Raw genomic sequence first — 13,564 nt, 5'->3', positions numbered from 1 at the left:
CTCGTCTTGTCTATCTCTGTGTAACTCTCTCTGTGTCTCTGTCTCTCTGTCTCTCTGCCTTTCTCTCAAAAAGCATCTTATCCTCCAGGCCTCTCCACATGGCTTGGGCTCATCCTTTGGTGGTCTTGGAGTAGTGGCACTTCTTAGATGACGGTTAATTTCCAAGAGGCAGGCAGTGAGTTTTCAGGGAATTAAGAGCTATGCTTGGAACTGGCACAGCATCACTTTCTCTGAATTCTATTAATCAAAGAAGTCACAGAGCCTGCCCAGATTCAAGGGGGTGGAGAAGTAGGCTCTACCTCTTGATGGAGGTGGGCGAGGTCACATTGCAAAAGTGTACGTGGAATAGGAGATATTGTTGCAGCAGTCTTTGGAAAATACATTCTGCCACAGTAAGTGTAGTGGCTAAAGAGCTTAGACTCTGGAGCCAGACAGCCTGGGTTCAGATGCTGTCCTGAACCACTTAGCAGTCATGTAACCTCAGGCAAGCTATTTAGTCTCTCTATGCCTCAGTTACATCATCTGTAAAATGAGAATAACAGTATCTATGTCATAATGTTGTTAGGAAGATTAGATAAATTAATATTTGCAAACTGATTATAATATTGCCTGTCATGTAGCAAGTGCTATATAACTGTTGAAATAAAATAAAATAATATTTATCACAATTTCAAGGAAGAGTTCTTACACTGATTATACATCATTATCAAATCAAAATATATTTTCCTTCTGCATTTAAATTTCACAAGACTAAGAGTGAGTCCTGCTCAACAATGGAAGGCCTAATTATCCAAATTATATACATACACTAATAATATCATGTTCATAGTTTTGATTATATAGCATATAAAAAAAGAAGTAAGTTTTATTACATGATATGGGCTATGTTATATAAACTAATTTTATACACATGTATTGGTTGGTCTTGAGATCAGAAGTATAAAGAGTCATAATCAGTGAATTTCCTGATGGCTCTTCACAGCTCTGAATGAAATCAAACTACTGTCACAGGTATGGGTCTATTTCACTTTTCTTGATTTTCAGAGATGACACTGTTAATGGTATCAGTCCCATAACAGCTGTGACCTTCCTAGGGTTACACGTAATGACCTGTTCCAGATGTGTTTGATGTGGGTCAGATAATATATCAGAAACTTTTTAAACCACAGTTTAGGATGAGAAGCAGGGAACAATGGAGTTTCCTCTTTTCCCCTGAGAGACCAAGGCCTCAGGCCATCTTATGACTTAAACATCTCACTTTAACCCATGTTGGCAAATGAGAAGCAGCACCACGGACTTGGTGTATATACTCAGAGGCTGTCCTGTGTATTTGCACTACTTTCTGCAGGGATATGCCTGCTAAACACTAGGACTTGTGATCGTCTTTCCTTCCATTCCAAAAAAGGATGTGGAGATATTCTTGTCATTCTAACCCTGGGCCAGTCCATGAGGGATTCCAAAAGGAGTCTTTGTGGGAAACTTGAGCAAATAAAACTGGATGGGGGTGTGCTATTAAGTTCCTTCCACTGAGGAAGGAACCATGAAACTTGCTGTAGTCCGATAATTTCTGGATTCTTCATCTAAGGCTGCAAGTCAGTGGTTCTCTGACCTCCCTATTTAATATTACAGCTCACCACACACAGCATTCTCCAGCCCCTCTTCGACTTTATTTTTCTCCAAAGCACTTTCATCACTGTATATTCTATATATTTTGCTTATCATCTCTCTCCTCCGAGCAGAATGCAAACCTCAAGAGGACAGGAATTTTTGTCTGTTTTATTCTACACAACTAGCATAGTGCCTGGCACAGAATAGGTGCTCAAGAAGTATTTGTTGAATGAATTCAAACCATCTCTGTCCCCACTGATGCCTTTCACTTGCAGATGGAATTTAATTCGTTTGCTGCCCTCCACCCCTCTGCTTTGTACTTTCAGCTTTGTTTAATGAGTGGAGAGATTATCCAGATGAGCTCCAAGATGAGTCTGATCTTCGAGCCAGCTGACCTGGAGCAGGCCTCCCCCGCCACTGTGAGCAGGTCAGTCAGCTTGCATGGACCCCCTGAGGGAATGTGAGGCCTCACTAACCCTAAGCAGGAGGGAAAGCTCTAAAAATCCATAAATGTGATTAAACTCTAGCAGATCACCTACATTACTTGTTGTCAGATTTGTCATAAAGTTAGTCCTCAATCCACAGTGCTGGTAGGGATCTAAAATCAGGCAGTCATTTTGGAAAAGAGATTGATATCATCTCCTAAAGTTGATCTTTCTTATGCCTCAAGACCCAGCAATTCTGCTTGTAAGTATTGATATATACCCAAAAGAAACTTTTGCCCATGTACAATAGGAGACATGTACCAGAATTTTCAGAGTAGCATAATTTACAATAACAAACACTTAGAAACGACCCAAATGCCCATTAACAGGAGCGAATTAAAAAGTATAATAAGATCACAAATTGTAGTATTTGTATGTCATTCAAAATAAATGAACTGTACTGACAAGCAACTATATAAGATAAATCTTAGTAAAATTAAAGATAAAATCTTAACAATATTATGTATGAAAGTAAGCCTGTAATATTACATACAGCATAGTGTCCCCTTTTAAATTATTAAAAACAAGTAAATATATATATATGTATATATATATATATATATATATATATATATATATATACATACATACATACATACATATATATATATGCTATAAAACTCTATAAGAAGGAAAGAAATCAAAGCACAGGTGAGCATGAGATTCAAGATGCTGTATAACCTCAGGTGGGGAAAGCCAGGGTCATAGGATAAGGGAGACTATATGGTTAGATGAAGGTTATTGTCAAGACCCTAGTTTCTGCCTGGGTATTGGGTTCATGGGCACTTAGTACATTATTGAAAACAATTAACTAAGAAAGGCCATGCATGGGCTAATGATGAGTGTGCCAAGGATAAGAATTAATCCAATAATGTAACTTCAGTCCATAAAAAATAAAATAAAATAAAATCAGCCCACATTCCCAAAGGCAATGTAAGGGAATAGAAAGAGCATATGGCAAGTTAGACCAACTTGGGCTCCCACCCTGGCCACACCACTTGCTAGCTGTGTGACCTCTTCCGAGTCACTTAGCCTCTCTGAGCTACAGTCTCCTCATGTCTAAAATGTATACCATAAAGCGGAATATTTAGAGATGAAGGTCATTAAGACTTAGCATAGTGGCTGACACGCAGTAGGTGTTCAATAAATGGTAGCCAGTGTTAGTAACAAAGGAGAGAGTGCCTAGATATAACAGAATGGGGAAAAAAAGTGCTAAATAAAATGTTACATGTCAGTGCATGGTAATGTACTAACATTATGGTAATGATAATAGTAGCTTTCATTGATTAAGAGTTTTCTGTGTGCTAGGCCTTTCATTTAACCGTTACATCAGCCTTATGAACTACATATTTTTTATATTCCTCAATTTACAGACAAGGACACAGAAGTTCAGAGACAGTAAAGAAATTTGCCCAAGGTCACTCAATTAGTAAAGTCTGGGGCTGGGATTTGAATCCAGGTCTCTGATTCTCAAGACCCAACTCTTAGCACTGGTCTCCACCCTTTCCTGGCAAAATCTGTGCATCTTTCCTTTGGCTTGGAGCTGGTGAGGGTCTATGCCCCGACCCAAGCTCCAGCCTCTTACCTCACCATGACCTCCTACATTTACTTCACCCCTACGTGCTTGGGAGCCAGATGTGGACCAGGCTGGTCCTCTGTTTGTGCTTGCCAGGTGTGGGATGATCTACACGGAGCCCCATCAGCTAGGCTGGAAGCCCCTGAAGGATTCATACATGGACACCCTGCCTTCCAGTCTCACCGAGGAACACAAGGAATTGGTGAGATCCTCTGGTCCCTTTCCTTCCTGTCCCTCCCTGTCTCCCTACTCCTCATCTCAAAGGTCTTCTAGGATCATTTTCACGTTCATAATTACAGAAGGCAAGAAGGAGCAGGAGACTCCCTGACTGTCCCTAATTATCTTGCTTCCTGGCTACCTGCCATTTTTCTGACTTTCTTCTCCATGTGGTGGGCATGGGGTGATGCAGTCAATTTCTCCTTTCTCTTCCACCTTCTGCATTACTTCTTGGCTCCCCAGTGGAGAATTCTGGTGCTTGAGAAACGTTCTATTTGATGACTGGAATGTCACCCCTTTCCCCATTGCCTACTAGCGGAAATGCCTCTGGAAGTTGCTCTAAAGATGGACCAGGTTAGGAAGACCTGTGTTCCTCTCTTCACTGCCACTTCCCATCCCTGTAACCTAGACTCCATACCTTCTATATTTAGGGAGCCAGAACCAGTTAGAAATTCTCTTAGTGCAGCTACTAAGAGTGTCCATTTTCTTCTTCCCTTCCTAAAAGAGATGTGAATGTTCAGGTTACATTAGCACACACTCAGACAAGGGAAGTAGGAAGGGAGAACCAGTTCTTATGGTGTTTCTTGTCTTTCCCTGCATTAACAGGATTCCCTAGGAAAGTTTCCCACTGAAGAAGCCAAGAAGGATCTGAGGTGGATTCTCTTCCCACTGTGGAAACAGTCTGGGGAACTGTGTAGGACAGCCCCTCTCCTGTCACATTTACATACATGTACAATATATATATAGCATGTTTATTTACATAGACACATATCCACATGCACAGTCAGAAACCAATCTACACGTGCACAGAAGCCTTCAGAAACTTCCCAGTGTCCTTAGTACAGTCTAACTTCTTACCAGAGCCTCTGAGACTGTGATCCCACCCAGCCTGCCTCTTCAACCTCACCTACCCTCTTCTCAGCCTCAGCTCATTATCTTCCAGCCCTTGGGTCTTGTTTCCATTCCTAGAAAACCCCAGGTTTTACTACCTCAAAGCTTTTGCACTTTCTATTCCTCTTTCTGGAAATCTTGCCCCATTTATTCTCGTAAGGGATGATTAACTTTTGTCATCCAGGTCTCAGCATAAAGGCCTCCTTCTCCAAGAAGTCTTCCCTGACCACCCTATTAAACCCTACCTGTTATTTCCCATTGTAATACCTTTATTTGTTTCCTGCTAGTACATTCATGATTTGTAAATACTTAGTCCATTTGCTTGCTTGTTTATTTATTTTTTGTTTGTCTTCCCTTCCCCTCAGACTGTAAACCACGAGGACAGGGACCTTGTCTATCTTGTTCATCATTTATCCTTAGCACCTACCACACTGCATTTAGTAGATGCACAATAAATTTTGCTGACTGAAAACCACATATCTATGTACTCATGTATAGTCATATATACATATAAAGACATCTGTACATTCATATATGCACACATATCCATATATAATCAGTATGAGTATATTTATTTAGTGATGACCTGCCTACTTACAAAAAAATAAGGTAATTTACAGTGAAAGTCACAAAGTATAACAAAAATGAAAAAAACACTAAGAGGAGAAAGTGAGTCAAGTAATTTTTTAATATATTTTTTATTAGAGTATAGTTGCTCTACACTGCTGTGTCAGTGTCTGCTGTATAGCAAAGTGAATCATCCATACATATACATATATGCCATCTTTTTTGGATTTCCTTCCCATTTATGTCACCACAGAGCACTGAGTAGAGCTCCCTGTGCTATACAGTAGGTTCTCATTAGTTATCTGTTTTAAATTGGGTGGGGAGCAGAGCCAAGAGACAACAATTAACATACCCACCAATAAGTATGTACATACATACATACATACAGTGAATTACTGAAAATGAGCCTAAAATTCCCTGTGGCCACTTTCTACAAGAGACCTGCCTTATAAATGCCAGTCAGTCATTTGCAAATCAGTTGTTTGGAATTCCTAACATTTTTTTTTATAGAAACAAAGGCAGATACAGTGGCTGGGACCTAAAACTATTTCATGCATCCTGTAGCTGACCCATAGTGGCTCCAAGCTTCTCTTGAGTATTCAGCTTAGTGGAATGGGAGGGGTGGGGAATGGCCAGTGGGCTGCACAGTCCATTAAATAGGAAGCTGGGGGCATCTGTCTTGGTGCCTGTGGACTTTCTTCAGTACACCTAGACTCAAAAGTAATCAGCAGTCTTACCAACATTTCCAGCCTCCTCGAGGTGTACCAAGCTCTTGGTCTTAAACACACTTTTTAATAATGTCAAATCTCACTTTCTACTCTTAGATCAATGACATGTTCATGTGGCTTGTCCAGCCCTGCCTGGAATTTATTCACCTTCAGTGTAAATTTGTGGTCCAAACATCTCCCATCCACCTTGCCTTCTCAATGATGAGACTGTACTCCTCTCTGCTAGGTAAGTACTGCCCTACAGTTCCTAAGCCAGATGAGCGTATGGTGTGCCTTGGCCATTTCTTCTGCTCCCACCCCTATTATTCCCTCCATGAGTTACAATGAAACCAGCATTTTGGTCTAGAACCAGCAAGTCTTTTGAGTGTAGATAGTAGAATTTGGTGGAAAGAGTCCATATATTTTGGCTTGATCTTACATTGACTTCCTGGGTATTCTTGTGCAAATTAGCCCAGTCTTCCTCAGTATTAGATTCCTCATCCACACAGTGGGAATAATAATTCCTGTTCTTCTTTACCTAACAGGGATATCCCAGAGGAAAATGAATTTAGATGACATACGTAAATGTATATCAGAAAAAAAAGATTCTGAAAAGAATAAGATAGGAAGTTTTTCCATGTTAAGAAAACTTAGATTACAAAAATCTGAATTCATAAAACACATAGATACACTATAAAAAAAACTGATCACATTAGTCTCCAGAACTAGGGAACTTCTCCAGGACATGGAGAACCATTGGTTTAAATGTCCTGGAGAAGTTCTCTATAACCATTTCACATAAATCAAATTTTACAAGATTCTATTGGAAATAACAAAAGATGTGTTAATTTGGAGAACTTTTATTGGATGCCATTTCTTTCTCAAGATAATACATAATACAAACTGAAGGTGAATCTTCTTACAACTTCTGCTACATGAACATATCTTCTCAACCCATTTCTTCCAAAGGCATTATAGATGTAGATTAAAAAAAAAAAGTAACACGGGAAACTGTTGAGTGGAGACTTTCTCTAGCTAAATATTATTTGATTTTCTAAAATTAAAATTACAGGCAATATTTTTAAAAGCACACTAATTCATACAATATCATATGTTTGTATTTTTATTTGTAAATTTTGCATACTTTCCCAAGCTCCTTTTACTATCCTTGTGTAGTATCTCCTCCAGGAAAGAAAGCACAAGCATGAGAAGTGAACTTATTGTCCACAGTCCTGAGTAACCTCATCTCTTGCCTTCCTGAATCTATAGCTATGAATCCTCTCAGGAGTGCTCAAATACACACAACTACTAAAAATGGGGGACTGGATTTGAATGCACACATATTTGATTTTGGGGCTATAACTTTTTACTCTGTCAATGTTAAAATGCAAGAACGTGGTAGCTGTGATTAACAAAGACTTGAGATAAGGAACACTGAATACATTTTTAGCCTTTTATTTTGAAATAATTTTAGACTTAAAGAAAAATTGCTAAAAGAATGTAGAGTCACATATACCCTTTACTGAGATTTCTTTAATGTTCACATCTTATATAATGAAGGTACAATTATCATAATAAGGAAATTAACATTGATACTATACTGTTAACTACACTTTATTTGAATTTCACATTTTTCCACAAATGTTCTTCTTCTGATCCAGGATCCAATTCAAGATGCCACATTGTATTTAATTGTTGTTATCTCTTTGGTCGCCTACTAGCTATGACAGTTCTTCAGTCTTTCCTTATATTTCATAACCTTTTCACTTGATGAAGACTGGCCAGTTATGTTATAGAATGCTTCTCAATTTAAGTTTGCCTCATATTTTCTCATAATTAGATTGAGATTGTGCTTTTTAAAAAAATTGAGGTATAGTTGATTTACAATATTATATGTTTCAGGTGTAAAATGCAGTGATTCACAATTTTTAAAGATTATATTCCATTAAAGTTATTATAAAATACTGGCTATATTCCCTGTGTTGTACAATATCCTTATCCTTGTAACTTATTTGTTACATGCATAGTAGTTGGTACTTCTTAATCACCAAACATTGTCTTGCCCCTCCCCTGTCCCTCTTCCCGCTGGTAACTACTAGTTTGTTTTCTATATCTGTAAGTCCATTTCTTTTTTGTTATATTCACTAGTGTGTTGTACTTTTTCGATTCCACGTATAAGTGATAACGTGCAATATTTGTCTTTTTCTGTCTGACTTATTTTACTAAGCATAATAACCTCCAAGCCCATCCATGTTCTTGCAAATGGCAAAATTTCATTCATTCTTATGGCTGAGTCATCCATCTTCTTTAATGATTCATCTGTGGATGGACACTTAAGTTGCTTCCATATCTTGGCTATTGTAAATAATGCTGCTATGAATGTTGGGTGCATGTATCTTTTTGAATTAGTGTTTTTGTTTTTTCAGATATGTGCCCAGGAGTGGGATTGCTGGATCATATGACAACTCTATTTTTAGTTTTCTGAGGAACCTCCATACTGTTTTCCACAGTGGCTGCACCAATATACATACCTGCCAACAGTGTACGAGGGTTCCTTTTTCTCCACATCCTCACCAACATTAGATATTTGTGGTCTTTTTGATGATAACTCTTCTGACAGGTGTGAGGTGATACCTCATTATGGTTTTCATTTGCATTTCTCTGATGATTAAAGATGTTGAACATCTTTTCATGTGCCTGTTGGCCATCTGTATCTCTTCTTTGGAAAAATGTCTATTCAGATCTTCTGCCCATTTTTAATCAGGTTTTTTGTTTTTTTGTTGTTGATTTATATGACCTGCTTATGTATTTTAGATATTAACCCCTTATCAGTCATATCATTTGCAAATACTTTCTCTGATTCAGTAGGTTGTCTTATCATTTTGTCCATGGTTTCCTTTGATATGCAATAACTTTTAAGTTTCATTAGGTCCCACTTGTTTAGTTTTGATTTTGTTTCCTTTGCCTTAGGAGACAAATCAAAAAAATATTGCAACGATTTATGTCAAAGAGTGTTCTGCCTATGTTTGCTTCTAGGAGTTTTATGGTTTATGGTCTTACATTTAGGTCTTTAATCCATTTTGAGTTTATTTTTTATGTATGGTGTGAGAAAATCTTCTGATTTTATTCTTTTACATATAGCCATCCTATTGTCCCAGCACCACTTACTGAAGAGACTGTCCTTTCTCCATTGTATATTCTTGCCTCCTTTGTCATAGATTAATTGACCATAAGTGTATGGGTTTATTTCTGGGCTCCCTATTCTGTTCCATTGATCTATATTTCTGTTTTTGTACCAGCACCATACTGTCTTGATTACTGTAGCTTTGTAGTATAGTCTGAAGTCTGGGAGCATGATGCCTCCAGCTCTGTTCTTCTTTCTTAAGATTGCTTTGGCTATTAGGGGGTCTTATGTGTTTACATACAACTTTTAGAATTATTTGTTCTAGTTCTGTGAAAAATGCCCTTGATATTTTGATAAGGATTGCATTGAATCTGTAGATTACCTTGGGTAGCATGGTCATTTTAATAATATTAATTCTTCCAATCCATGAACACAGTATATCTTTCCATCTGTTTGTGTCGTTTTCAGTTTTTCATCAGTGTCTCGTAGTTTTCCGAATATAGGTCTCTTACTTCCTTATTTAGATTTATTCCTAGATATTTTATTCTTTTTGATGCAACGTTAAATGGGATTCTTTCCTTAATTTCTCTTTATAATAGTTTGTTTTCAGTGTATAGAAGTGCAACCAATTTCTGCATATTAATTTTACTGAATCCTGCAATTTTACTGAATTTATTGGTGAACTGTAGTAGGTTTTTGGTGATGTCTTTAGGATTTTCTGTATATAGTATCATGTCATCTGCAAGCACTGACAGTTTTACATCTCCTTTCCAATTTGGATTCCTTTTATTTCTTTTTCATGTCTGATTGCTGTGGCTAGGACTTTCAATACTATGGTGAATAAAAGTGCTGAGAATGGGCACCTTTGTCTTGTTCCTGATCTTATAGGAAATGCTTTCAGCTTTTCACCATTGAGTATGATATTTGCTGTGGGCTTATCATATATGGCCTTTATTATGTTGAGGTATGTTTCCTCTATACCCACTTTTTGGAGATTTTTTTTAATCATAAATGGATATTGTATATATTTTATCAAAAGCTTTTTTGCATCTATTGAGATGATCATATCGTTTTTATTCTTCAATTTGTTAATGTGATGTATCACACTGATTGATTTGTGATATCGAAAAATCTTTGCATCCCTGGGATAAATCCCACTTAATCATGGTGTATGATCTTTTTAATGTATTGTTCAATTCAGTTTGCTAATATTTTGTTGAGGGTTTTTGCATCTGTGTTCATCAGTGATATTGGCCTGTAATTTTCTTTTTTTGTGATATCTTTGTCTGGTTTTGGTATCAGGGTAATGCTGGCCTCATAGAATGAGTTGGAAAGTGTTCCTGCCTCTGCATTTTTTCAGAATAGTTTGAGAAGGTAGGTTTTAACTCTTCCCTAAATGTTTGGTAGAATTCACCTGTGAAGCCCTCTGGTCCTGGACTTACATTTGTTGGGAGTTTTTAAATTACTTATTCAATTTTATTACTGGTAATTGGTCTGTTCATATTTTCTTTTTCTTCGTGGTTCAGTCTTGTACCTGTCTAAGAATTTGTCCATTTTTTTCTAGGTTGTCCATTTTATTGGTGTATAGTTGTTCATAGTAATCTCTACAATTACTTTGTATTTCTGTGGTGTTGATTATAAGTTCTCCTTTTTCATTTTTGACTTTATTGATTTGGGCTTTCTCTCTTTCTTTCTTGATGAATCTGGCTAAAGATTTAGATGACTGGCCTTAAATGACATTAGGCTAGATGGACCCAATAGACATGTATAGAACATTCCATCCAAAAGCAGCAGAATACACATTATTTTCAAATGCATACAAAACATTCTCCAGGATAGATAACATGCTAGGCCACAAACAAGCCTTGGTAAATTTAAGAAAATTGAAATCATATCAAACATCTCTTCCAACCACAATGCTATGAGACTAGAAATCAGGTACAAGAAAAAACTGCAAAAAGTACAAAGAGGCTAAACAATATGCTATTAAACAACCAATGGATAACTGAATAAATCAAAGAGGAAATCACAAAATACCTGGAGACAAATGAAAACAAACAACAATCCAAAATCTGTGGGACACAGCAAAAGCAGTTATAAGAGGGAAGTTTACAGTGATACAAACCTGAGCCAACAAGAAGAATCTCAAATAAACGACCTAACCTTATACCCAAAGAAACTAGGAAAAGAATAACAAAACACAAAGTTAGCAGAAGGAAAGAAATCTTAAAGTTCAGAGCAGAAAGAAATGAAATAGAGACAAACAAACAAACAAAAAACCAATAGAAAAGATCAGTGAAACTAAGAGCTGGTTCTTTGAAAAGATAAACAAAAATCAAGGTTTGCATTTTTAGTGAGAATACCACAGAAGTGATGCTGTATCCTCAGTGCATCATCAGTGGGTACATGATATTGATCTATCTTATTACTGGTGAAGGCTCTGGTCAAAATTAACTTTGTTCATAGTTATATTTCTCCACTGTTAATGTTACTATTTTTTCCTTTGTTATCAATAAGTACATTGGGGAAGATAATTTGAAACTATGCAGATATCCTATTTCTCCTCAAACTTTCATGCACTGATTTTAACATTCATTGGTAGATCTTGCCTATAACAATAATTATGGTGGCATTTCCTAATGTAAATTTTCTATTTATATTTATATTCCTTTTACAAATTAGAATTCTTCTGTAAAGAAAAACTGTTCTTCCATATTTATTTACTTATTTAATTATTTATTGATCAAAGTATGGACTCATGGATATTTATTTTATTCTATGGATTATAATCCAATGCTATAATTACTTATTTTGCTGTTCAAATGGTTTTTGCCATTGGGAGCACCTTCAGGTTGGTTCCTGTGTCCCTTCAGCATGTCTTTATCCTCAGATTACTAAAATCAGATATGAAAATGGGGACATTACTACTCATTGTACAGAAATAAAAAGGATTATAAGAGAATACTGTGAACAATTTTATGCCAAAAAATTGGATTACTTAAATGAAATGGACAAATACCTACCAAGACACAAAACCTACCAAGACTGCATCATGAAGAAATCTGAATAGACCAGTGACTAGTTTTGGTCAGTTATCAAAAAGCTCCCAACAAAGAAAAGTCCTGGATCTGATGGCTTCACTGGTGAATTCAACCAGCATTTAGAGAACTAATATCAATCCTTCTCAAACTTTAACAAAATGTTTAAAAGAGAACACTTCCTCACTCATTCTATGAGGCCAGCGTTACCCTGACACCAAAGCCAGACAAAGACACTACAAGAAAATTACAGGCCAGTATCCCTTATGAAGATTAATGCAAAAATTCCCCCCAAAATACCAGAAAAACAAATTAAGCAGCATATTAAAAGGATTATACACTGTGACCAACTAAGATTTATTTCTGTAGTGCAAGGATGGTTCAATGTATGAAAATTGATCAATGTGTGATCCATGTAATACAATGTAATTAACAGAACAAAGGGGAAAAAAAACATTATCTCAATTAATGCAGAGAATCATTTGACAAAATTCATGAAATCATGATAAACACTGAACAAAGTAAGAATAGAAGGATACTACCTCAACATAATAAAAGCCATATATGAAAAACCCACAGTGAACATTATACTCAATGGTGAAAGACTTAAAGCTTTTCAGCTAAGATCAAGAACAGGGAAAGGATGCTTGCTTTCACCACTTCTGTTCAACATAGTATTGGAAGTACTAGCCAGAGTAATTAGGCAAGAAAAAGAAATAAAAATATATATCCACATTAGAAAGGAAGAAGTAAAATTATCTCTGTTTGCAGATTATATGATCTAATACGTAGTAAATCCTAAAGATTTCACGCACACACACAAAAACTGTTATAAACAAATTCAGCAAAGTGACAGGATACAAAATCAACACACAAAATCAGTGTATTTCTGTTGCATTTCTGTACACTGACAATGAGCAATTCGAAATCTAAATTAAGAAAACAATGCCACTTACAGTAGCCTAACAAAGAATAAAATACATAGGAATTAACTTAACCAAGAAGGTGATAGACTTCTACAATGAAAACTACAAAACATTGCTGAAAGAAATTATAGAACACTTTAATAGAAAGGCATTCCAAGTTCATGTATTGGAAGACTAAGTATTGTTAAGATGTCAATAGTACCCAAAATAATCTACAGATTCAGTGCAATTTCTATTAAAATCCCGATTACATTTTTTGCAGAAATATAAACGTCCATCCTAAAATTCATATGGAATTTCAAAGACCCTGAATAGCCAAAACAATCTTGAAAAAGAAACAGAAAGTTGGAGAACAAAGAACACTTTCTGATTTCAAAAGTTAATGCAAAGCTAAAATAATCAAAACAGTGCAGTACTCATAAAGAC

General features: G+C 36.4%; 1 protein-coding gene across 15 annotated transcripts in view; it reads left to right on the top strand.

Moving 5' to 3' along the window:
- Window positions 1–13,564, top strand: part of DNAH3 (dynein axonemal heavy chain 3) — a 276,368-nt gene that overhangs the window by 109,546 nt on the left and 153,258 nt on the right. For all 15 annotated transcript variants that reach the window (XR_009497683.1, XM_059897939.1, XM_059897941.1 and 12 more), the window contains 3 exons: window positions 1,935–2,035; window positions 3,766–3,871; window positions 6,168–6,297. Coding sequence is in view for 14 of the 15 variants with exons in the window: in XM_059897939.1 (XP_059753922.1) it covers window positions 1,935–2,035; window positions 3,766–3,871; window positions 6,168–6,297 (337 nt within the window). In the remaining variant the exon portion in view is untranslated. The remainder of the gene's footprint in view (window positions 1–1,934; window positions 2,036–3,765; window positions 3,872–6,167; window positions 6,298–13,564) is intronic.

Source organism: Balaenoptera ricei, chromosome 15, assembly GCF_028023285.1.
Source record: "Balaenoptera ricei isolate mBalRic1 chromosome 15, mBalRic1.hap2, whole genome shotgun sequence".
NCBI classification, from domain to species: domain Eukaryota; kingdom Metazoa; phylum Chordata; class Mammalia; order Artiodactyla; family Balaenopteridae; genus Balaenoptera; species Balaenoptera ricei.
The sequence above is the reverse complement of the archived record's forward strand: the minus strand, read 5'-3'. Positions and strand labels throughout refer to the sequence as shown.